The sequence below is a fragment of the Platichthys flesus genome, chromosome 13 (genome assembly GCF_949316205.1).
Source record: "Platichthys flesus chromosome 13, fPlaFle2.1, whole genome shotgun sequence".
Classification (NCBI taxonomy): Eukaryota; Metazoa; Chordata; class Actinopteri; order Pleuronectiformes; family Pleuronectidae; genus Platichthys; species Platichthys flesus.
This window is the reverse complement of record NC_084957.1, coordinates 2,964,106-2,990,102: the sequence shown is the minus strand read 5'-3', so window position 1 is coordinate 2,990,102 and position 25,997 is coordinate 2,964,106. Positions and strand designations below refer to the sequence as shown.

Here is a 25,997-nt window from a genome sequence, read left to right as displayed (position 1 = left end):
ATTTAGACACAACTTGAGACTGTACTGCCTGTGAAGCACGGCCTGTGTGTGAGGGAGGGGGGGGGGGGGGGAGTAGTAACTATGTCAGACGATGGGATAATACACTTAAAAGAGACGGGATTATACCCAGTGTAATTATCCATTATTCAGCTCCACCGCTGTCACATACCATTTAGTATTTTTTTTCGAGTACGAGGAAATTATGTTGAGGCCGTGCAGCGGAGCGTGAAGATCTCAGTCCATTGACTTGAAACATCTCAGTCCTGTTGATTAATAGCTCCCTTGTCTCTTCAGCAGCACATTCCTGGCTCTTCTCCGCCGGAGCGTCCCAAAAAAAAAAAAAAACCCAAACATGAGCCGTGACGTGATGAGCCGGGGCCGGAGCCAACCGACAACAAAGTATGATAACAACACGTCTGTCAAAACCACTGGCAGCCAGTCGGCCCCCCCACTGCTCCAACCCTCCCACCCGTCTCCCCACCCATGTTAACCAAACCAAAACAATGAGAGGAGAAAAACAACATCAACCCAAATGGCTGATCTGTAAACTGTATTTAATCAACCCATTCCGTGCTGGTGGGGCTGCAGGCTTTGAACAGGCCCTGCCTGCCTGGTGAGTGGGACCACATCTGTTTGTGCACTGGGGCGGTGCAGGCCACAGCGCTGCCACACAAAAACCTTGGGCATATTTCAACTCCTCAGCGCTGCAATTTGCCCCCCGACTGCTTCCCCGAAAGGCATAAATACAGGCTGTGGAATGAGCGGGGGATCTGTTATTCTCATCCGCTGCGTTTGGGAACGGAAGGCTGGATTTTGGAGACTAATTACCCGGTCAAACACGTTGGCACGGTGGCTGGCGTTCCTGGCTTGTGGCTTCGCACGGAGGATGCTGTCCGACTCCACAGTGTGCAGCAGTGTGTGTGTGTCTGTGTGTGTCTGCGTCCTCCTGTCATCTCATGAGAGGCTCTTCCTCTAATGCATTCCAGAGACTGTCCGGACAGGGTTGCACTCTCTGGTATGTTCAGCAAGTTCGTGAAAAGCTCGGAGACCACAGCCGGAAAAAAAGGCTGATTTTAAAATCCTGGATCAGGAATCAGGGGAAATGTGCTGAAAGATGCAAATGTTGAAAAAATGCTTGATCTTCTGATGATTGGAAACTGCTCTCTGACAAACCTGTGTGCGTCACAGCTTGTAAACAGAAGGTTTAAGGGATGTACTTGTTGGATTGTCCAACAAGGCCTGAATATAACACCGGGAAAAAACACACAACAAAACCTTTTGGTTCTAAACATGATGAACCAACTTGTAAAGTTTCAAGCACAACGGATCCTGAACCGTTCCAATAAGATCTGACAGTTTATGAAACTTTTCTCTCAGGCTCAGGCTTTCCAACATACACACACTCTGAGGTTGTGTGGTAAATGATGACAAAGACACACACATGTTCTTCCTCATTGTCGTATGTCCAGGAAAAGAATAAATGCTCGAAATTGTTTTCATTGACACAAACTAGAGCCGGGTGATCAATATCAATACCACGATTATTCCAAACATCTACCTGGATTACGATAAATGAACGATACCTTTAGAAATACATGAGCAAACAATTTCTGCCAAAGAAAAGTCCAACCTTTAGTTTTCTGTTTAATTAAAAGTAAGAAAGTAAGAAAATGAGTCGAGGACCGAAAGTTGTTCTTCGACTCAAAACTTCTTTATGATGAATATAAACTGGGAAACAGAATCCATCAGTTTGTTTCCTCACTCTTTAAAACAAAGTCGCCATTAGTTTGTGTGTTTGTGTGAGTTAACACAGTGTTAGTAACACAAAGTGGAGCCCTGACGCACAGTGACCAGCCTCCACACCGGGCTCCTCTCCGCTGCAGCCACGCTCAGTCATTTGGTGAATTTGCTGCGGGTTGTGGAAAAGACAGCCAGATCAAGGTCTTGATGAATTAGTGGGAGCACTCTGTCAGAGTCCCATCACATTTATCAAAACAAACTGGGTGCACACCCCCCCCCTGCACCCCCTCCCTGGCTCTGCGGTGATGAATAGCTCTGCCTCCACTGTGTATCACCTGATCTCTGCTGAATTTAAATGTACCAGCGCAGTTCTCACGGAACCTCTATTGATCTTCCTCCTGCCGGGTTCCCTTCCTGGATCTGAATATTCCAGATAAGCACAGGAAGGCCTGGGAATGTGAAGAAGGCCAGACTTTTATGGTAATGCCGCAGAAAATAAATGAGTGTTGCTTTTTAGGTCAGGTCGTAAAGGAAGCTGCAGGACCGAGCACCACCAGCCTGTTTATGCAAACCAGTATAAGTTATGAGTTTTAAGGTCCTTTTTTTACCAATGAAAAATTGATAAATGTGACAAAAAATACTTTATATACTTCAACATCCAGTAATAAAGTTACTAACAATGTCTGTATCTTCTAACATCTTTCATTACGGTTCCTCTCAGCAGAGCAGTTGGCAGAGCTCCATAACATTAGTAACGTTTATCAAATGAGTAATTGAGCAGATGATCATTAGTTTTTAAAATCTTTGGAGTTATTTAAAACTGTTGTAAGAGAGAAACGTGAAGGGACGATTTTGTCTTTTTATCTTTTTGAGGTTAAAATGATAAATGCTATAAAGCTTTTTAGTTTTATAATCTCATTGCATTCATTCATATTTAAACACAGTATATTAATATTCTATATCACCTTTTATCAGCTCTGTAATGGAGCTCCATCTATTTGTGTGTGTTTTTCTATCTTTAAAACCTTTGGGATTGACCGGAGATTATTGAATACATTTCTGTGGATCAGAATATTCAAATATCACTTACCCATGCATGGCATGAAGTGGGTGTGGCTCATAATGGTACCGCCCCTCGTGGTGCCTCATGTCGATCGGGATTGGTGCGTGAAACGAGGGGAAGAGGTGATGGGCACCTGTGAGCGGAGACAAGAGACAAATTAAATACAGACACACAAACAAAAGCAGTGGATTGTTTGTTTGTTTGTTTGTGTTTGTGTGCTGAGGAGAGGATGGAAATAATTCAGAACCACACGGACGAATGTTAAAAGTCAGAAATACACTTCCTGGCTCCGCCTGCGACGCAGTGCGAGACGCCACTGACCCGTTTTACAGTTCCTCTAATGCACCAGTAATTGAAACCTTCCACAGTGTCTGAGGCCCGAGAATGTTCATTAATGGCCGCCTCCGTCCAATGAGACCGAAGCAGGTTTTACACAACAATGAATGTGTTTTTATGTGTCAGACAAAGAATGCACAACTCCACCATTTCCTGTCATAAACGGTCTGGAGGCTTGAGGGAAGTCTCATTAGAACAACGCAGCCGATCCTCATTAATTGCTGTCATTACAACAACTGAGCAGGAGTGTGTGTTTGTGTGTGTGTGTGTGTGGGGGGGGGGGGGGAATCAGAGACAAAAGGCCTCTGATGTTTCACATGTTTCAGGCAGGAAACCAAAAACAGCAACCCTGACTGGCTCCTAGTGTGTGTGTGTGTGCATGTGTGTGTGTGTGTGTGTGTGTGTGTGTGAGAGAGAGGGAGTGTGTATATTGTGTAGAGACATAAACGGAGCATATAGAGCAATTCAGCTGATCCCTGGTCGCTATTAGGATTCTCTGGCTGTACATTGTCCAGGAGACCTGGGATGACCCGGGAGCCGCCTGGGAGCCCAGACCACTGGGGTCAAAGGTCACTTTCATTATCTCAGACAGAAGACCAGGTGAAAATGGGCTTAATGGTGGAATCTTCTCACATCAGTGTAGCACGAGAACACGTTAGAGGGTTCATGGTAAATGGTATTTATACATTTTCCAGTTGTATCAACCGCTCAAACCTCTTTGCAGGCCCTTCTGGTTGATGGTCAACCCGCTCTACCCCCTGAGCCGGTAATATAATATATAATAAGTGACATAAGAGCAGTACAACAAGATGTAAGCGGTGAGTAGACAAGATAAACATCTCTCTTGAATACAATACAGCCTATTTATATATAAAAACTTTATTTAAATTCAGGCTAAATATCTTTTCAATCTCCTCGCCGACATTTCTGTAAAGTGCTCAGGTGACATTTGCACTTATAATCCATTGTAATCACAGCGATTAACATATCGCCTTGGGTGGAGACGTTCCAAACACCTCCCAGTTGGAGACGTGCCTCGGGGGCTCCTCACTTGCTCAAACCAGTGCTGTGGAAACAAGGCGTAACAGGAGTCCGGGCCTGGAGGCTACAACCGAACGCTGCATGTTGTTTTGGGTGATGCCGCTGACAAAGACAGACATTACTGCTACTTAACGCTGATTGAGGCTTTTGTTGTTGTGATTGAGGCCGTGGCATCTTGTCCTCGGTTAATTCTGATGGGATTACACATGACTGGGAGAGGAGAGTTCCCCTGGAGGCAGCGCTGAACTGTGAACCATTTGACTGCTGTGCCGTTTGTTTAAGATGAAGCATTAAGCCACTGGTTTCTTTCCCTTTGACAAATCGGTCTGGATGCGCCTGAAGTGACTGATGCACGGCCATCGTGACCTTTACTGAAATACCACAGATACACAAAGAATGTTAAGAGGAAGAACTTTGCACAACTGGTTAATTCCTGTTATTGTGAAGTAAATTCTGCTGAAATGTTTCTGCTAATAACTTCATATTTCACAGAGAACTCAAATAACTAACACCAGTATATAGAACTGAGGGGGGGATGGAACTGAGAATGGACAACAACAATGTTCTGTCAACTGAAAGGAACATTTATCCCTCCTTTTTCTTTTTCTTTTCACAAATATTGAATTGATGAACACACACACACACACACACACACACACACACACACACAGAAAGAAGAAAACTCTCTCTCTCTCTCTGTTAAATCAAAGTGAGTTGTAGAAACCCGTCTGGTGCCCCACACTCCTTATCTCCACTTGTCTTGGAGCTCAGAAGGCCAAGGGCTTTGTGTTTCTATCGCTGGATCCCGGCCAGTGACCCTCCATCGCTTTTGTCTGCGGGACAGGCAGCCAATTCCGAGTCAACTTGTGTGTTACAAAGCCAAGAGAGGCACCCGGTGAATGAGAGAGAGAGGGAGTGAGAGCTGGGAAAAGCAGTTTGGGCTTTGTTTCACAAGTGGAGCCAGAAGTTTGGGCTTTTTTTTCCTAAGAGGTGCCCTCTGCTTGTGCTGCCTGGCACATGTCCAGTGGAGAGCTGGGGACAACGAGGCCAGACTGGGACAAAGACAAGTTGTGCTCAAAGTCAGGACGCACTGGAGAGCTGTTGAGTAATCTACCAAACAACATCCTATTTTTATTTTAATTTCATTTATTCTGTGCTTTATGTGCTCATTACTTTGCGTTGTACTTCTGATGTGTTATATGTATTTGAGTTCCTTTCGATAAAGTCGTACACTTACATTTTCCACTGGCGGCTCCCTCTATTTATTTATATCTCCTCCTGAGAGACACCTGACGAATATGAAATATTTTTGGTAGATATTGGTAAAATGTCCATTTCATTATAAAGTTCAATAAAAGTTAAGACACACTAAAAGTCATGGTGCCAGTACCCCAGGAGCCTGGTTCCCCGGCTGCTGGATGTGGGGATGATAAGGGCAGCACAGGCCCTTCCATCACCCAGACAGCTGCATTGTTTAATCGGCTGCAGGGACAAACACCGACAGGTACGTGGCCGGGACGTCTCACACGCCTCCATGTCTTGATTTACAGTCTGCATGTCCCCTCTGGGTCTGCTGGCACGCAGGGTTACTCCACCGGGGGCCTCGTATAGAGAAACCAGCACGGAGGACTCCAGCTGACAAAAGAAAAACTTTGTTTTTTACGAGACACGGTGACACTGCAGGCGGAGGATGAAGTGAAGTCACGTGAAAACTTTCCGAGAGTTGTAAAATCCTGTCCGGGGCTGGTTACTGCTCAGATGTATACTTTGTGTTTTTCCTACAGTTAATAAACAAGTTAAAGCTGGTGGACGAGACGCAGATTTAGTTATTATCTGATAATGATCCTTCTGGTTATGATATCGACAACTAAAGGTTTAACTGTGTTTTACTGCAAGGATCTTATTTTGAAAAGGAAAAAAAAACATGGCAAGGGCTCAAAATTCATTGAAGTGCACCGGGCCTGCTGCACTGAGGTGATTCTGTGCTGAGGTAATCTTATATTATGAATCAATCCAGCCCACAGGAACCAGTCACTGTATTTCAGGCCCCATATCTGCTCTGATGTCTCATTACGTGTTTGTTTTAAGACTGAACGTATCTCTGCCCCCTAGCCCCCATGAGGAGGCTCCAGACGAGCCTCACTTCCTGCCAAGAGCAGCAGCTCCGGCCCCGTATCGTCTCCTCCTCCATCGTTTGCATCTTAAACCCCCGGTTTGATCTCTCACTAAAGACAATGCCAGGTGTTCGGTGTTAACAAAGGTCCCTTCGCGTCTCGTGACTCGGGTGGGGGGGGAGAGGGAAAAGCACTCTCTCATTACGTCCCAATGAAGCCCCGGGTCAGGACCACGCTGGAGTGGAGAGTGAAGTGGGCTCATGTCTTTGAGGAAGTACTCAACGATAATAATAATGCCCTGAGAGGCCCGGCCGGCAATGATTTCAGGAAGAAGAAAAAAAGAAGCCTTTGTCGTGCTTTGGGAGAAAAGGGCAGAGAGAGAGAGAGAGAGAGAGAGAGAGAGAGAGAGAGGGAGGGAGGGAGGGAGGGAGGGAGGGAGGGAGGGGAAAGCACAGAAAGAAAGAGAGAAGTGAAGAGCAGAGGAGAGGTGGGGGTGTTCAATCCAGACAGGAAATTCCAGCAGAAAAAAGTTGGCCTGGGTCCTAACTACACAGCACCGTGCCAACGGCTACACACAAACGCTCATGAGCATGCATACGCTCTCACACGTTTACTATTACACACACACACACACACACACACACACACAAACACTGATTTGTTCTGCAGTCCTCTCTCAATGAGCAAGTGACTGAGACAAACACAAACATGTTTCTTTGAGATGGAACACAAATTTCTTTCTCAAACACACAACTCTGAACACGCTCGTGACACTGCAGCGAGTGCCTTGCTCAAGGTTAATATAAAAAGTCTATGTTTAGCCTAATCCGGGGGAATCCTGCAGTACACACACAACTCGGAATCTGCAGGTTTAGTCTGCAAGACGTCGCTTCCTCTAGGGCGAGCACATGGGCGAGTGATGGCGACAGAGGGATTAGAGGCTTACAGGAGAGCACGAGAACCACTGGCATCCATGAAAGGAAGTCTTAACAGAGTGGCTCTCTGCGTTTTAACAGCCCGCAGGGACGGTAAAATGATACCTGTTTTATTGATAGGGGGATTTGGGGCAGAAGGTAAGTGGATTAGGCCGATGGTCTCCGTAATGTCAGGAGCTTGTTTGAGCGGAAATTCATTAGTCCCTGCGAACTCCTGCAAAGTCTGCATATGTTATGATGTACACATGAAACACTCAGTGCCCTGGGAAGACTGACACGGTTGTTTTCCACGGGTTCTCCGTCAGTCAGCACTGAAAAGAGGGGATTGTGCTTGAAGCCTGTAACGTATTAACAGTGTGGTGTGTGAGGTGCAGGGCTGGGACGCGTATGTTTCAAATATAACGTGAGTACCTGTAGCTCAGACGAGGCACTGCACCTCAAAATGTAGATTTTCACATTTCAAACAACATAAGTGAGTGAGTGAGTTCTAGATGCAGAGTTTATTCTTTCATTCGTCAAAGTAAGATTCTTAAAATGAATGAACACTGGTAGGAAAGCAGAGCTAATCCCACAAGCTAAAGCAAACACATGTACTTGTGTGCATGTTAGCACAGAGCTGCCAACACGTCCAACACTGTCTCTAGCTCACTTCCTCCACCACTACTCTCTACAGCGTGTGGCTAACGTCTGGTGAAGTGCAGGTAGTGTAGAGTGGGCGTTCTGACCCTCTTATATCTTATGTCCAGTTAACAGCAGAGATTTCTGCTGCTGGGACGAGAGCGGAGGAACTCAACCGACTGAAAATGGACAATTTAGATGAACTCATCCAAAACAATGAGCTCACAGAGACTAAAATGTGTCATGAACCTGAGTGGAGCTGCAGTTGGGCCCCTCTTTGTTGGAAAGTGACACCTTTCACATTACTCATTTTGAATTGAGCTGTTAATAATATCGTATATTTATCGATGCGAGCTAATTTAAACTTTTGCCGTGAACTGTGATGTTTTCACTGGAGGTATCAATGTGTTTTTAATCAGTAAGGTGGAGATTGAAATCGAGTCCGTTGCTCTCAGGGCCTCGGGGTCTGTATTTACATCTGGTTGACACGCCGCCCTCATCCCGGCTCCTCCACGCCCTCAGATGTGTTGTGTCATGGCGCGGGGGGGGCTGTTGTGTGGCTGCACGGGCCTCTGCAGCCTCCGCTCCTGTCCCGGCCTGTTTACAGAACCTGCTCAGACCCAGCTGGCTGCTCTCCTCTGCGATTAGTCACTGTCAAAACGTGCACCCCCGCCTCAGACAACCACTCCTCAGTCTCAGCGTCAACCCCGGCGAACCCGGCGCCCGTATGATCCATCACCGGGCCTCCACGCTGCTGTGTTGCCTCTCCTAATTGTTCTAAAGACTGAGTGCTCCTCAGACCGTTTCTCACCTGGGCTGCCGTCAGCCGGTGATACTGAAATCCATTCAGTAACAAAGGGAATAAGAGACGCTTGAAGCTTACACCCGAGTAAAAACACAAAAATAGAAGTCGTAAGGTTTTAACCCGGCTGCGTTGAGGTGATCACATGATGTCCAGCAGCAGGGGGGGCGGGGCTGCTGCCTAATGACAGCCATGCATCACCGGGCCCGGGTGTTTAGCGGGTGTATGGGTGTCGCCCGTGTGATGTTAGCTAACAGGTAGCCAGCCTCTTCCTCTGGCAGCCAGCCGGCCTCTCGGTGAAGACCGATGAGGTGTCAGGATAATCAGCTTCCCGTGCACACTTCTGATTTATTGTCCGACCACTTTAGAACGCAGGTGTAAGCTTGATCGAGCAATCAGCGCATCGGGTTTGTTGCCGCTGCAGCTTCGGTAAGAACAAACTGACGGTACGTTCCAGAGGAGGCAGCAAAAACAAACGAGTTCAAACCGGGGATTTACATTTAGGTCAAAGACTCAGAAGGGGGTTGTTGCTATTCTGTGTTTTCTGTAGTGACTTAAAAACACATGAAAAGCAATTTCATACATAAATCCATTCTGGTGTTCTTTCAACTCAACACAACAATGAAGAGGATTCACGTCCGACGGCGGGAACTCGGAGCTTTAACCTCTCGGACACAGCTGCTGGAGAAGCTGCACAAAGAGCATCCTCAGCGTCCTGACTCGTAAACAGGGCTCATTCTCTGAAGGACAGGAGGGAAGGGCGGAGAGGAAATACCCAAAACAGCTCACAGTGCGTGGGAGAAGGAGGCAGCGCACATCAATCTGGAGCTGTCTCAGCTGGGGGTCACCCTGAGGTGAGGTGCCCCCCCCTGGGGAGGGCGCTCTCCAGACCCCAGGAGGAGAGCTGGGGAGTATCTCCTGGACGGACCTCGCCTGGTCGCCGTCAAACAGCCTGAATCTGAGAGATGTGACTCTGGTGCATTTATCCCTTTTGACCAGGGAAGACTCAAAATGCTATTAAAGACGCAGAATCATGTAAATTCTTCTTTGAGGGACCTTAAAAACAATGTTTACATCCACCTGCACGGAGGTTTTTATCAAATAAACCAAAGACGTCCATTAGTTTCAGGGTGACATTAATAGACGTTAGGTTTACAGCAGCTCTGAAACCATGTGGGTCACAGCTAACCTTCTTCTGCTTTCTCTTTCTCAGCCGTCTAAATCTTAGGATTTTAAACAATCTATAAACCGTCTAAAAAAAACATTTAGTCCACTCGACTTGTACCTTCTCTCCAAACTGCCCCCCCTCCCCCCCCCCCCCCTCCCCTGTCTGTGTACACCAGCTACAACAAGCCCTACTTACACTTGTTTATTCTCCGCACCGGTTGAATCAAAGGTCGACTTGAACCTTCTTCCCGTGTCGTGTTATTGAAGCTGTGTTTAGCGTTGATCATTTTAAAAGAGAGGGACCGATTTGAAAGGAAACCAAGAGCGGCTCGGCTCGAGTGTTAGCGGTGTTCATAACACAGGGCAGAGCGTCTTAAGTGCTGTCAGCTGCGCTCTCAGGTCAGCCATCACGATAAGATAAAACGTTAAACTACACTGTTTATACATTGCACACACACACACACACTCACACAGCGGGGTCTTATAAACCCACTTCTCTCCTGGCCTCCTTCTTCAGGGCAGCGTTCAGCATGGAAACCATCTCACTCTGGGAATTTGTTTTAGAGCTCTAACAAGAAACAGCTGTGAAGCGGGACAGGGAGCTTCCAACCCACTGGACCGGCTCTCAGGTAATTCTGTCCTCCCTCCGTCCAATAACACCGCCCCTGCTCCTTCTCTCTGTCATGAGTTCTGTCCTGCTCCTGTACATTCTGCCCAGAATCCTCTGGCCCCATGGATTTCAATGGACCAACCTGCTGTTTTCCACCTGTCCACCAGATGGCCTCAGACTTCCCGACCTGTCTCAGTCACCTGGCTCTAACCTTGTCCTGCACAGCCGGTCGTAAAGTCCGCCACCGGAGTTTTGGTCTCTGCTGGCTCGTGAGCTTCTCTTTCACCTCACCGTCACCTCATCGCGTGTCCACATTTGGGCGTTGTCCCATTTCGCTCTGACCATTAAACCCTTTCCCCTTCTGCATTCCTCTACTGAGAAGAACTGCTGCTTTCCAATAATTTATTAGACAGGAATAACAGCTCTTAGTTAGTTAGAGATAAGTTGATGAACCACTGCTCATCTGTGGACGTCTTTTATCCAACAAATCAAAGGTAATAATGCAACATAGCTAATACGGCATAAGTTCACTTTAAAATATCCAATACTCTCACTGTTACGATAAGACTGTTGAAAGGCCAAATCTCTATTATGAAACTTTCACTCCCACACCAGTCCGTTGTCTCAGAGATGCGTTCACAACGTGCACTTACTTTACAGAGATTGTGAAATTGTAAATGTGTGGACAAACGTGTGCTTTTTGGCAGCGTGACCCCACAGCTCTTATCTGAAACTCATGTTCTGAGAAGAAGTCGGGATCCTGAAGGGATATATCCCAGAGATATTTTCTGGAATGACCAGTGTTAGAGAACCAGTGTTGGAGTTCCTGAGGGTGGAGGTGTTGTGAAGGACAGCAACACATTGACATCAGTGTTCAGTTATTGATTCATTCAAACTGCGTTAGTTCTTCTTCCTGTCTCCTGTGATTCAGATTGAAAAACAATAAACAGGACTCCCTGGCTTCAGGCTAGAACGTGAGGAGGAGTAAATAGAGTCCGTTGATGGAGAGATAAGCCGAGCAGGAAAGGAAGGAGGAAGAGGAAGAGGGCACGGAGTCAACAATGACATGAACTATTGCAGCTTCAACCTCTCGGATCTGCCAGGTCACACAACATGTGCTTTTAATGCTGCTCCTTCAATAGGGGCCAAGATCCCCCCCGATTCCCTGAGGCAAATTCTTATTAGATCCTCCCATATAAAGAAAGTCAACACTCCTTTAGGCATCTCCTTTACAATGCATTGAGACTTTCTGGAGAGCTTACGTTAAAGAGGAAATGGCAAAACAAATTTAATAAAGTGTGTTTTTACTTGAAATTCTCTGCAGCCTTGATTGTGTGCTCGGATGTGAACACACAAAGACACGCGGGACAAAGTGACAGCGGAGCGGCTGAAGCCTGTGAAGCCTCCAGAGATGAGAGCGAGTGGCCAGGACATTACTCAGCAACAACACACAACAGGCCTCAAGATAAGGGATCGTTTGTCACAGGAGCTGCGGTGACAAACACAACGCTTTGTGTGATAAAATTAGCCGACACGCTCTTTCCCTCGTGTGACACTGGCGGAGCTGAGTCACCTCGGGGCGAGCCTGTGGGGGAATCTCTGCTTTCTGACAAGCATATTTATGGATATGGTCAGGAAGGGCTCTCAATCATAGGAAATGTTCTCTGCAGTTTTGAGATTCTTGACATTTTTTTCCTTTCACACGAGTTTTGATTCAAGCGGATTAACGATTAAGTTTATTTTACTGGAATTCAAATAAACAGAAACATCTATTATATATCTCTTGTATGCAGAGAAGTCCAGAAGGCCTCCAGATTTTAAATGACATCCTTTCACAGAGCATTAAGTAACTCTAGATGGTATTATTAAACCACCTCATCACCGTGTGTATCTGATGTTTAAAGCAGCCGAGCTGTGATTGCTAATCGGATTGACGTGTTTGGAGAAAAAACCCGGGAGTCAATTGAGACTTCGTCGCTAAGATTTGTTCACACAATCCTTAAAGCAATTTCAACAACAGAGCAAACACGGTCAGTGTGTGGAGGGGGGGGCCCTTCTGGTCTCCATGTCCCCCCCCCCCTCCAGCCTGAGAAGAGGTCATATTGGTTTAAGGCAGGACAAACACGGCTCTAAGGCAACGTCCATTAACACGTCTGCATCCGATTGGAGGTTCAAACTAACATTTCACCGCCATGATGCTGGTTTGTGTCTCGAACAGAAACAAATATAACACTTCATGATTATGGTTCTGTGAATATTTCTAAACTCAGTGTAATAACAGTGTCATTACAGTTGTCTTGATTCGTCTTGACACTGAAAACTGTTTCGGGGGCCTAGACTAAGACACTAAGACTAAGTTCAGGAAAGAGTTCCATATGCTACCTCCGTCGGAGTTTGCGGCAACACAGTGAAACAATTACATTGTGGACTCTCGCCAAACGCTCGGCTCCAGACCAAATCCAGGGTAAAGTCTTATACGCTTATCTAGATTCCATCCGTTGGTTAGTTCTCTTAACAGTCTGATTCCAAAACTCAATTCATTAAAGCTGCAGATAGAGATTGATGTGCCTGCATCTCAAAGAATCCCTGAAGGGGGCTTGAGCTCAGTGTTAAAGAACAAGCAAACAAATGATTAAAGATTTGATTCTTTCACTCTTTAGTAGACGCTAACAAACACAAACCATCTGGCTCTTTAGTGGGAGACGGTCTCTCTCTAACGCTGGGGCATTGTTGCTTTTGTTTTTCGGAGGCTTTGATTAAAAAGCATTTTCCCTCTGCCCTCCTTCAAAGCCGCCATCTAAGAGCACATTGAAGTTTTAACTATTCCTGCCTGGCTCTGAATAACGATCCACATGTGGTGATCTGCATCAACCGGCTCTTGTTGGGAAAGGGTGCCACATGCTGCCACTGTATTATCCTTCGTCTCCTCTTTAAATGCACCACATGAAGTGCTCGTGTGGAGCACCATGTGAAGTTCCACTGTATGCTGTGGTTGGGGGGGGGGGGGGGGGGGAGAGCAGTGAGCTCAGATATACAGCATCGGTAAACAATGAAATGTAGAAGCTCTTCTTCTGTGTGGATTTACCAGTGCTGCCATGTTGACTTTATGTATTTCAATTACAAACTAAAGTTCAATGTAACTTTAATACATAAGTTCAAGGTTTAGGGTCAAGTGTTTTCTTTCATGTTGGGTTATGAATGTGAATAGATCAATTAACTAAAACACACAATTCATTCAATCAAATCACAGTTAGTGGGTTTTGAATTTGAAATTGTCGTCATAAAAGAAGATTCTTTAACAAGCTCAAGCCTGTAAAATTAAAGGTGTTCACTACATGATTATTACACACCACTCCCTGACGACTGTAAACATCCCCCCCCCCCCACACACACACACCCACACACACACTGAGGTGATGCTGCCTTGATGAAGAGTCAAATTCTTGCCCCTCACTCAGTGCAAGGTGGAGCTCAACATGAAGAGCCATATAAATTCCAGCACCAAGCAGGTGTAGGTCGAGAGCGGTGGTGAGACCAAGCAGTGTGGTTGTGTGTGAGGGGGGGGGGTTAAGTGTACAAAGCCTCTATTTATAGCAACCACCCCCCCACCTGCCATACAAGTCCTGTAGAAACAGCCCAAGCCATGATGTCCCCCTGTCGGGCCGCCACTTGTCAGCTCCCATTAGACCCAGCGGTTGCTTCTGCTTACATGCAGTGCCCATCACCTCATACCCCCCCACCCCCCCCCACCCCCCCGGGGAAAGCCTGATTCACTCAGTCCTGGGATCACCTCTGGTCATATGTGCCGTGTTGTGACAGCTTAATGGTGCTAGTAACTGAGTGGCAGTCGGCTGAGGGAAGGGAGGGAGGAGGAGGAGAGGAGGAGAGGAGGAGGAGAGGAGGAGAGGAGGAGGAGAGACAGAGAGGTGAGTGTGCATTTAAATCCTTGTCTTCTGCAAAGATCATGCACGGGAGGGAATAGCTGAATAAACACAGACTTATTAGCATAACATTATTTCATTAATTTTGCCATTAACTTCACATTAAATCTGACTATAAAAATTTGTGCTGAATAGTGAAATGAAACCCGGGTGAGGTGTCCGCTTCAGCAATAACTTTATGAAGGGAAATATTTCTCAGGGCGTTCGTTGCTGAGCAGGAGCTCACAGAACCTCCTCTGTTCCTCCTCCTTGTGAGAGGAGAGGAGAGGAGAGGAGGAGGAGGAGAGGAGAGGAGGAGGAGAGTCAGTCAGTCAAAAATGAAACCTGGTATTACGGTTGTTACTCCATCTGCCCCACAGCCAAGGTCAGGGGCAATTACAGTCTCTACAGCTGTGACAAGCTGCCACAGCTAAACACTGAGCAAACAGTCAGGATAACTCAAACACACACACACACACACACACACACACACACACACACACACGTGCACAAAGGCCGGTGTGAAGCACTGGGTTAACTTAATGCACACCTGCAAAAACAGCTCGACTGCAGCTTCTTGTGCACGAGTCCATCAGACAGGACGACACCCCTCAACATATTAAACTAATCTGTTTCTAACAAGCATCAATAAGTTTCCATGTTCTGTGTTTATATAGAAGTCAGAGAAGAGGCTGTTACCTTTCAACAGAACTTCTGGTGACTTGTTTGTTTTGTACGAGCTCCAGTTCAGAAATATACTGAGACTCAACTGTAAAATGTGTTTGACATCATTACATCGACTCACATCCGGAGTTTCCCCAATAATCATGTGAGATTTGCTGCATCCACATTATTCTATACGTTTTCTGTCGATATGTAAGGGTGAGAAAGAACTACTAAACTACCCATGTCGGGGGGTTAAGGTTAATGTCGCGTGTAGTTGAACATACCAACAAAATCACAATATTTAAAACATTGATTTGAAGAAACTTTTTTCTGCCACTGTTTTAATGTCTGTAAGAAACAAACTATTATTTGAGGAATCTGCAACAATTCCCATGTCCAGTGGGACATGCATTCCTTCCTGTCTACACTGGTACATTCGCAGTGCACATTAGTGGTTGTGTGATATGTGCTTCAGGTGTGTTAATGTGGACAGGGATCGAAACTGATACGGAGCAGAAACACTTGTTTTAGTGTAAAAAGACGTTTTCATACAAGTGATTACAAGTATTCAAGTTACACAAGCATTTAAAGGTAGTAAAAGAATAAACACACAACTTAATGACATTTGGATGTTAAGTTTTTCATTATGCATTTCTTCCTTGCCCAGTCTTTATGGTCTTCACTGCACATTTTGGATGTTAGTTGTCCTTAGATGGTTTTTGCATTCCTCGTGCCAAGTTGAGATTATTTGATGAAGTGATTTCTAGTCTGTAACGGGTAATGGTGCCTGTGGTTTTGCCAAACCTCCCCCCCACCGGTCCCACATCCTCCAGACCCAGACGCCTCCACGTCTCCACTGGGCTCAGGGTCTGACCTCGGGGAAGGAAATAATACCTGGAGTGGCTCGCTAATTGGCCGAGCACCCCGACATCCCACATGTGCTAATGAACAGGCAGAAGGGCCCCGGCGAAGAAAGAGGGAGAAACTCCATTTCACAGGGAGGGAGAATGGAAGAGGGGGTCCAGAACTCATTGAGACGCTCTGTGAGCCCTCACCCTCTGTCCGGGGCTTAGGGCCACTTCCTCCTCTATAATTAAGAGGTTATTCCCCCCCCCCGCGCAGTGGAGAAATTAAACTGTAAAACCGTGTGAGGCAAATTACTGCTTTTCCTGGGAGTTAGAGGAAGTGTCTTGACATGTAAACAATACCCCCCCCCTTCAGCTGAGTACCCTCTCTCGCTCTCTCTATCTCCGTCGCTCTCTCTTACACCCCCCCCACCCATCTTTGTTCTGTGAGAATCTCAAATGGGCCAGACACTCTCTAAATCTTAAGACTACAACTCTTCTGAATAAAGAGGATTTACAGAACCTTTTATCGCCCGAGCATCTCCAGCCTGTTCTGCCAAAGCCAACACTCTGAGAATGTGATCAGGCAAATGAGAATGAGAAGAATGCAAATACAATAAACAGATGTACGCACACACACACACACACACACACACACACTGTAAGGCTGAGCTGCACATGCAACTTTACTTCAAATGCATTTTCCTATGAAACTGGTGACAAATCTATACATTTATAAAACCGACCAATTGCCAACCTACTGAAAACCTGTTTATTTTCCTCTGTGAAACTCTTTGCCTACTTGCTGATGAGGCACCGTGCCGGTACACGCCAGACATTACAATCAATTACTGTGAAAGATGATGCCTACCTCATAATCTGTGATAAGACAACGGCCTGACGAGGGGCCGCAGGGTCAAGCATCCTCACTAAGCCGGTTCATTTGAGAATTCTGTCCAAGCTGGGATGTCCAGCTTGTTCTCTAAAGCTCTCCGTCCACAGGGACAGGTTTGAACAATGGGACGATGGTTAAGACTCGTTCCTTTTCCTCTTTCGGTCGGCAAGCAACAAAGTATATCACAGCCAAGTATTTAGTACTTTTAGAAGGAGTACCTTTTTGATTACTGAGTGATCTGATCTAAATACCTGCAACTTTCCCTTGAGCCAAGATGATTGACAACTGTTTGTGTATTTGTTTGTGCCGAACTGAGAAAACTCGTGACATGCAGTTTTCCTTTCAGTGGGCCTTTAGAGTGTATGGTGGCCGTGGTCAAGCGGACAACCCGCTCGCTCACACTGAACACGCGTTAGAAACCATGTCTGCCACGAACATGTCTGTATCCGCTGCTGTCAGGCGGTGACCTCGCCGCTCTTTGAAGCCAGAGCCAGGAATTCTCCGGCTTAGCTGGAACACTGTCGGGGAAATCACCTGGCAAACAAAACACAACAGACTTACGGTGCTACACTAACGCACACAGGCTTTCATTCAACAAACCCTTTCCACTGGCAGAGCGCTCGACAGGCCGCCGCCTCCTTCCTGAGTGATTAACCTTTACGACGCAGTAATCACAAAACGAGGAGTGTAATTACACTTTCATGGTGCGGCAGTTATGGCTGATTGTTTGACAGACAGGGGGTGTGAGGGTTTTCTCCCTGGTTGTTATCTACAAATGGACGAATGACTTTGTACAAAACAGACTTCAAATTCAAACTTGTCTCTCAACTGGATCAAAATATCCCAGGTCGGCTTGAGAAGAGGCTTCTTCATTTCATTCTTCTTGTTTATAATTCATGTGAAGTCTCCGTCTGGCTCTGGTTTCTCTTTTGCCCTCAGTCCAGTTCACATGTTCTCCTCACATCATCCCTCACTCTCTTCTCCATGGGTTTAAGATTAGATATCATTCCATATTTCTTCACACTTTATGCATCTGTGTTTTCTATGAAGTACGATCTGCTGTGTTGGACGTTGGCCACCTCCACCGTGGATTCCTCCCATCTCAAAACCAGCACTGTAACATGAGCAGCCGATGGGTATAGTGGAAAAGTGGAGAATTTCCGACTCACCTCTCAGACATCCTGTTTCTTCCATACCAAAGAAATTACCCTTTCCACCAGAGACACCACTCAATCATCTCTGGCTTTCCTCCTGCAGATGTCTGATGAATGACATTAGAAAATCAGTTTTCCATATGGCAGCATTTTGTTTGCGTTTTTTTTCCCAGCAACTATGAGAACCACACAGGGGCCCTGTGATTACAGAGCAGGAAGTTAGAGCTCCAAAGAAGTTTCTCATAAAGAACATGGAACTGTTGCAGCCATCAGCCTGAAGGTCCTAATGACCCAGTGGACGACTTGTCCTCCTGAAGTTAATGTAAAGTGACACCAGGAAAAGACCCCAAAATTCATCCCCTATTTGTGACTGACAGAATACATCTAACTCAAAGTCCACATAAACTTCTCTGAGCTTTCATGGTTTTAACGAGGAGTCATAAGTTTGATTAGTTGGTCAGGTGATGACAAGTGAAACCCCCCCCCCCCCCCCACCACCACAAACTTACTCAACTTGCTCAAGAAGTCAGAGTTGAGATGATTGTGCCAATAATGAAGTCACCTGTTCATAATATATTTGTATTGTCCTGTTATCTCAATAAAATATCTATTTACAGGCTCTTTTACAAATGTCCACCACATGGTCCACGTCCGGTGGCCTGGTGGCTGTGGAACTTCGGTCGATGACACATGTTCAAAGCAGAGGGTTTCAAATATTTTGGGTATTTGCAAATGCTTGTGAAGTTTTACAAACTCCACTAACTGTATCTGTGTATTTTTAGAGATGTACCTCGAGCTTCCACTTTTCAAGCTTAGGGCTTCAATCAATCTTGTAATTTTAAGACAGCAATAAAGCATATTTACAAAAAGTTCAAGTGTGATCAACAGATCATTAGAAAATAAAATCATAAACATACTTTACAACAGGCTTTAAATGTAGAAGTTACTAACTGTATTGGTAGCTGTGATATTTCTGTGATAAGCCCTGAAGTCCTCCCTCTCTGGTTATTCAGGGAGAGCCGGTGAACTCTTGGGCCGAGACAGTTTGTGTTTGTTAGACGTGTTTCCACTTCTTTCACCTTGGAAACCTCGGGTGCTTATTTTGCTGGTTGCACGGTTTACTCATCTGCGACCTGCCCTTGGGTCGAGGCCAGCGGCTGTTACACTCCATCTGGAGAAAGATTCCCCCTCCTGGAGATGTGACCGTAAAAACATATCATAAAAGTTTATTTGCTCAGAGATGTTTATGGAATTGCTCCACCTCTGCAGGACGGTTTGCTATTGTGTCCTGACGTGACCATTTTGATTTAAAAAACGTAGAACTGGGTGGACCTGGTGGGGCCACGGCGGGCTGGCAGGTGATGTGTACGGACACGTCTGGCATTGTGTGACCGCCCCGGAGCTCTCGGTGATTAGGCTAATTGCTAAAGGCTAAAAGGAGGCTAGAACGCGCCAACAGTGAAACCTTAGATCTGTAATTACAAGAAAGCAGCATTTCCCTGTGGAAGACTTTCACTGATGGAAGAAAATCAATTTCCTCCTCCTTCTCCTCCTCCTCGTCTCTGAGGTGGAAACAGCACACTTACACAAAGCACTCATTTTAAACACACTTATTGCCCACAGGCAGAGAAACAACTAGTAGAGTATAACACACATTCAATAAGAGCCACACAATGTTGTTGCTTACTCAGCCACGTGTGTGTGTTGTGTTATTTTTCCTAGCCTGATGCCTGAGTAACTGCAGACACACATCTTCACAGGTGAGTGGGTCTCTGGGCTCCGTGCAGCGCAGCGACTGATTCCTGTTCCTCCGGCAACATTTGTGCGAGGGTGGACAACAGCTGTGTCTGCAGGCGAGGGTGGCGTGTGTGTTTGTTGGGGTGGGGGGGAGGGGGGGGGGGGGGGGGGGGGTATGCAAACCGGAAGAGCCTGACCACAAACTGTCCGCCTTTAGACCAACTCAGCCATAGGAGCCAGGCGTGTTTACATAAGTGCGTGCCGCCCGTGTTTACAGCCGGCGCACATTTTTTTGTTTTACCAAGTCCAAACTCCTCAGATGTTTATTTTGCTTCCCTTGAACTGTGAGCGCTCGGGCTGCGTTAGCGGATGAAAGCAGTCGAGGCTGGCAGGCCGGTGGCTCGGCTCCGACGCCTGCTCAGGGTCACACTGGGTCAGGGAGATGTGAGGGTCCGCAGCATAGAAATGCACGGGCATGGACTTTCAACAAGTTCTTTTATGATATGCAGCTCCCCCCCCCCCCCCCCCCCCCGTCTAAAGAAAGCGGTTGCCTGAGGCGACACCTTAAAGGAGAAGAGAGAGCCGGGCACCTTATTGGGCCTAACAAACAAAACAGGCAGGAAGTGTCTCGGAGGCAGGGGCATGGATTACACTCGTGCATGCTGGGAAAGAGCTTTCTGTTTAAGAGAGGATGAAGCACAAAAAAAAAGAAAAAGGGAAGAACAAGCCAGGGAGGAGGGAGAGACTCGAGGGAGAGGGAGAGAAAGCTGGCTGACGGAGCGCTGGTTAATCCCCTAAAGCATCCATATATTGCCTCCACCTTCTCTCCCACCGCTTGTAAACTGCGAGGAATGCAACATGTTGTCTTTGGGCCCTGCGTGTGCAGACGCCTCTGGTACAGAGAGATTTATATTTGCAGACATTGCCCAAAGCATACCATGTTGCTTTCTCAACTCTGGAGGCTTTGAAGCCGAGGCAGAGCGTTCCAACGAAACAACCAATATCAGAAATGTCCTCTCATTTGAGCCTGATTTATGTTTCATAACCACATTAGAGACCTGCCAGGGGCTGTCAGTTTTCCACTGAGTCAACACGCTTCAGGCATTCGCTCAAAAACTACAGACGGAAGACGAGGCTGCTTAATACTGGCCTTTAAGACTGTGTTCTAAGCATTCACTAAAATAAACATTTGTCTTGTGATATTCTTTTTCAAAACTAGAAAGACATCAGTCTCCATCGCGCTTTCAACTTCTAAAGAATTCCTCAGAACCGTGGAGCCGGATCCAGCTTTGGGGTTTCTCTGCTTACGCACTTCAAGTAAACATGAAAAAGGGAGCCAGGGAAGTTATTCATAATTCAGAATCAAATAAAATGTGATGATAATACATGTATATACAGTATATTAAGCTGGAAAACCCTTGTGACCAATTGCTAAGGATCTCCAGAGGAGCGTGGTGCTGGCTGCTCCCTCACTCCTCTAAGTATGTAGGCCAGCTCTGCTGTGATGAGAGCAGCCTGTAATGAGTGATGATAAAGACACTGACTTCAGAAACTCAAGGCTCCACAACCTGGGTTTAAGGCTTTCACACAGCAATCAGCAAGGCCAAATAAACAGAGGAATAAATACTGAAGAAAACACAAAGTCCCCTGAATGCTTTCACTGCAGCATATCTAATCTCTAAATCCTGTCTTGGTCCGGCAGTGGCTCAAAGTGAAACTCTAGATAACAGAAGGAGAAGGAGACGTGAGGATGGAGGTGGAGATGAGGGGTCGACTTGGAGAGCCACCAAGTTAACGGTTTATAAAATCCACGTGAATTACAACAAACACCAAATCTCTGTAATCCATACAGGCAGCTGCTCGTGGATTTGATCCCTACAGGCTGCCAACGTGTCCCGGAGACAAAAGACAATGAGCAACACGTCGGTGTAAACTGACTCTGACACTGAGGCTCTGAGTTTGCTCATAGAGGGCCATAGATTGAAAGTCATTCCGGGACAGAAACCATATCAGGCGCTGTTGAAGTCCTTGTTGGAGGACGGGGGTGGGTTCCTGATAGTGTGCAGCTATAGACTCTGACAGGAAAATAAACAACTTGGTCAATAGGCCTTCCTGTAAGCTTGTTGCTTGCTTCTCAAGTACCAGGAAAGGCATTATTGATATGCTGTAACACAACGTGACTGCAGATGACACCTGATAGAGCTCCTTCTCTCCAAGTACCTCGGGCTGTTCAAAATGAAATCCATGACATGTTTGTGGGATTCAGGAGCCAGGGGACATGTTTTCTTGTACGTAATTTGATCCACAGCATTTCTTTAAATAGGCCTGAGACATAGTGTTGCATTGTGCTGCCCACTTCACCTCAGGAGCAGCACGGGGCAGGAGCAGGTCATTCTTTCTTTTCATTTCACCGAGGAGAATACTTCAGTGAGAAGAATTGTCCGGTTATTCTAACTAAGGTGCGGGGGCCAAGGAGTCAAACCCAACGAGAGCATAGAGGTCTGGCATGAATGCAGTCATCCTTGTATAACCCCCCCCATCCACCCTCACCTCCCCCCCCTCAACCTCTCACCCAGCCCGTGGAACCACAGCAGCGTAAGAGCCTCATTTAGGAACACAGAAAGAAAAGGCAGAAATCTCTTTCTCAGGAAGATTAGTGGCCGTCCTCCCTTTGGAGGAGGCCTGTGGCCTGTGGCCTGTGGACGGAGCGGGAGATCAGGGTAAGGGGCGTATTTATTTTTTCTAGGATATTTTTTCTTTGCCGCTGGGGGGACTGACCTGGTGGAGAGAGAGGCCCTGTGGCCGGTGCAGAGAGCCTGTGGGAGACCCTTAAGACTCACACTCCGCGTGGGACTTATCCGTGATGGCCATTATTAACACTCAGATGCTTATCGCAGCAAGACTAATTACACCGGACCCCTCCTCATCCATCTACTCTACAGTGGCTCTGACTTGCCGCTGATCCATTTGCTCCTGCAAGACTAGAGCCGGGGTGATTTAACTCTGCATTCTTCTTTAGAGACAGCCAGTGTTGACAAAGGTTAGGAGATTTCTTTGTGGTGCCTCTCAGTGGCAACATTCTCTGGATGCAGGGATACATCAAAGCTGTGAATAATTATATGGAGACATGTGTTTTAGATGCCGGAGAACATCAATTCATGGCGGGGCTCACAGGCTACGGCCAGACTCAAGGAAAGATGAACATAACACACTTGTTAGGTAGAAATAACAGAGCGCGTCTGCTCCACTGGCCTCGTACAGTCAACATCAAAGTGAGGGATGATGGAAAAATTCTCTTTGGCAAACTCTCTCTGTATATAGGGCCCTGAAATAACAAGTTGGCAGATCTATGTTTAAGACTGTCGCTCCTCCTCAGCGCAGGCCAGAGGAAAACCATCACACGTGAGCATCCTCACCCTCCGACTGGGTGAGAGCGGGAGGACGAGGGGCATCAATCACAGGTGCTCCTTTTGAAAGCATCAGATGTTTTACAGTTCTGTGAGCGGGCACCTAATCTGAACACATGTTCCTCTGACATGGTTCGGCACAAGCTGCAACAGACTCGTAAATCCCGAGGGCCGGGGAGTCGGGTTGCAGGGGCCGAGCCTGTGGAAGCTCGCCCTGGAGCTGTGAGACGGACGCAGGCGGCCCCACCAAATGTGGCTGCCCACTTAAAACCTTTAACAAGGCCGTGACAAAGAAGTCAGATTCCAATCGTCTGGCCTGAACCTGACCTGTGCTGCTGTGCCAGGCGCCCCGGCTGCTTCTCTACCTGCTCTGTTTCCCCTCGGAGCCCGATATGCCTCCACATATCTGTGCACCCGGAGACAAAGACGAGTTCCACAGGGCACGGCACGTCTCCATGAAACACAAGCAGAGTGAGCTCTCAGGAAACAGGTTATGAGATTTGTGGCCGGCCGACACAACGGATTAGTGAACAAGATGTTCTCAGAGTTTTATTTTCATGCCTAAAAAACTACAGCATAGTAAGGCATAGTTTGAGTACTTTGTGATTCAAAAGTACAAGAGTCCAAAGATCGTGAATACATCACAACTATTTGATTTATTCACACTTGTCCCACATTATTGTTTGCACATGCTCATTATTCCAAGAACCAGTTCAAATAAAAAGGAATAATCAAGTTAAAAACAAATACAAAGCTTTAAGACTATCCACTGAAATACTAATGTCCTACTTCTGCCGTCCCCCTGTGAGACAAAGTGAGCTTTGTGATGGCAGGCCACCAGGCCCCTCATCAAACAGGAACCCAGCTCGAGTGATATGTTTCTGCAGTGGCCCATCAGATGATGCCAGTGAGTCTTCCTGGGGGGGGTCCAGTGTCCAGCAGCCGTTAGTAATTTATAACAGTGGTACCTCAGAGGCCCGGGCGAGGTCCTCCAACCTCGTTATGAGGAGTTTTCATCACACGACCACTAATGAAAACATGAGCTCTCATCTTTTAATTATGACCCCGTTAGAGAGGGAGCCGTGCACATCCTGCAGCCTCTGTGTGACCTCACGAGCACAAATAATCCCTGACGGGTGGAGACTACTTTTCCTCTGTTTTGCAAGGTTATAGAAACTCAGCCCTCACAGCCTACATCACACACAATGGTCATAACTGTGTAAAAGACTGAATAATTCATGGCGTGGCAGGCACATTATTTTCTTCTTCACTGTTTTGAAAAACTTGCTCTTTGTGGAGGTGCCAGGGAGGACGCGCTGAGACGTCCTAGTTTCTCCCCCTGCATCCCCAAACAATTAATGCTCAGGGCTCCTCTCGTGGCAGGCCACCAAACCATCATTAAGCAAAGACACCATCACAATGTCATCCGACATCTTGTTAGCATTTCAAAGGTCCCTCCGTCCTCCCAGCCTCTATCCGAGGCCTCTGATACACCATGTTGTCCACTGCCATGCCAGCCCGTTTTAGTAATTCATGAAATTTACACTCGGGAGGTGAGAACAAGGTCCTTCGACCTCATTAAAGCATTTTTTTTTCATCCCCCATTCTTTGACATCTCTGAAACATGCAGCCCCCGTCTCCGGGTCTAACTCTTTTCATGTGCCACCCAGCAACTTGTGTGAGTGGCCCTAATGCTCCAGTTCACTGTACTGCAGAGATCCTGGAGAGAGCGCGTCAGGATACAACACTGCTGTACATACAGACACAGCACTGCCAACTAATACAATGAATACATACATTTCAATTCATTTCAATCTCCAAATGACTACATTGCCTTGTTTGCATCGCAATTATTGTGTGTAACACTTACTGTAAACTCAGGTGGCAGATTATTAGGAACAACAAGCTAAAACCAATACGTCCTCTCTTCAAGGCCTTTTATAATATCCAATTCTGACTTTGTGGTTATTGTGTAAGCTGCAGTTTGTTGTGCAGTTATATTGTGTTGTGTTGTAGGGATGGGTGATTCCATTATGTTGTATGCTATGCTGTTATTAGATCAGGTTTAACTGTGTAAATCTGATCAAATGCCCATCTCCTCCTTACAGTATGTCAAATATAATAGTTATAATGTGTAAATTGCGTGTGAGAGTAAAGTGGGAAAGTGCTGTACCTCTGGTCAGGGTGGTGGGTGAGGGCTTTTTCGGCAGCTCTGAGAAGCTGCTCCCGTCCAGACCTGAACCCTTACACTCCTTCTTCTCAGTGGCTGTGGGAGCTGAAGTCTCCATGCTGCTCCTCGACGTCTGTCACGACCTGCAGAGGCGAAAGAGAAGCTGGTCAATATCTGATGTTTCAAGAGAGGGGGGGGGGGGGGGGGGTGTTGATTAAGTCATGCACTTTGCATTTCCAGCAGTAAGATTGGAGGAGGTGTTGACTATAAGTGAGAAATGAAGAGTTTTCAGCAGCAGGGATCACAAACATGTCTGAATCAATTAATATCAACTCCTACAGGAACTATACGTTTATGATAGAAAATGCATTTCCTGCAGAAAATATATTCTGAGTTTACAGAATCAAGCTGAAAATGCGTGAAGTAGAGGGCAGGATCAAGCCAATGGGATAATATCACAAGGTCCCTGTTTGATTTCACCACTACAGAAGCCTCCCACAGACTCCCACTATGAAATTCAAAAATTGCAGAAAAAGATGAATATTTTAATATTTTAATATTTTAATGAGTACGAGGAGTTGTAAAAAATACAAATGAGCAGGAATGTCCTGATGTGATGTTGGTGGAAATTGGTTGAAGTAGCCATGGCCTGTATGTGCGTGTCTGTGTGTGTGTTTGTGTGTGTCTGTGTGTGTGTGTGTGTGTGTGTTTCTGTTGGACTTCTAAATATGGTGAAAATTGTACCCAAAAAACTGTTGTTTTAAACGTTTTTTTCAT

At 46.4% G+C, this 25,997-nt stretch overlaps 1 protein-coding gene across 1 annotated transcript in view; it reads right to left on the bottom strand.

Moving 5' to 3' along the window:
- Positions 1-25,350, bottom strand: part of gli2a (GLI family zinc finger 2a) — a 52,575-nt gene extending 27,225 nt beyond the window's left edge. Inside the window, exons 1-2 of the mRNA XM_062403352.1 lie at positions 25,224-25,350; positions 2,831-2,936 (exon numbers count right to left, since the gene is read on the bottom strand). Of these exons, the coding sequence (XP_062259336.1) occupies positions 2,831-2,936; positions 25,224-25,338 (221 nt within the window). The 5' untranslated portion in view covers positions 25,339-25,350. The remainder of the gene's footprint in view (positions 1-2,830; positions 2,937-25,223) is intronic.
- Positions 25,351-25,997: the final 647 nt, after the last annotated feature.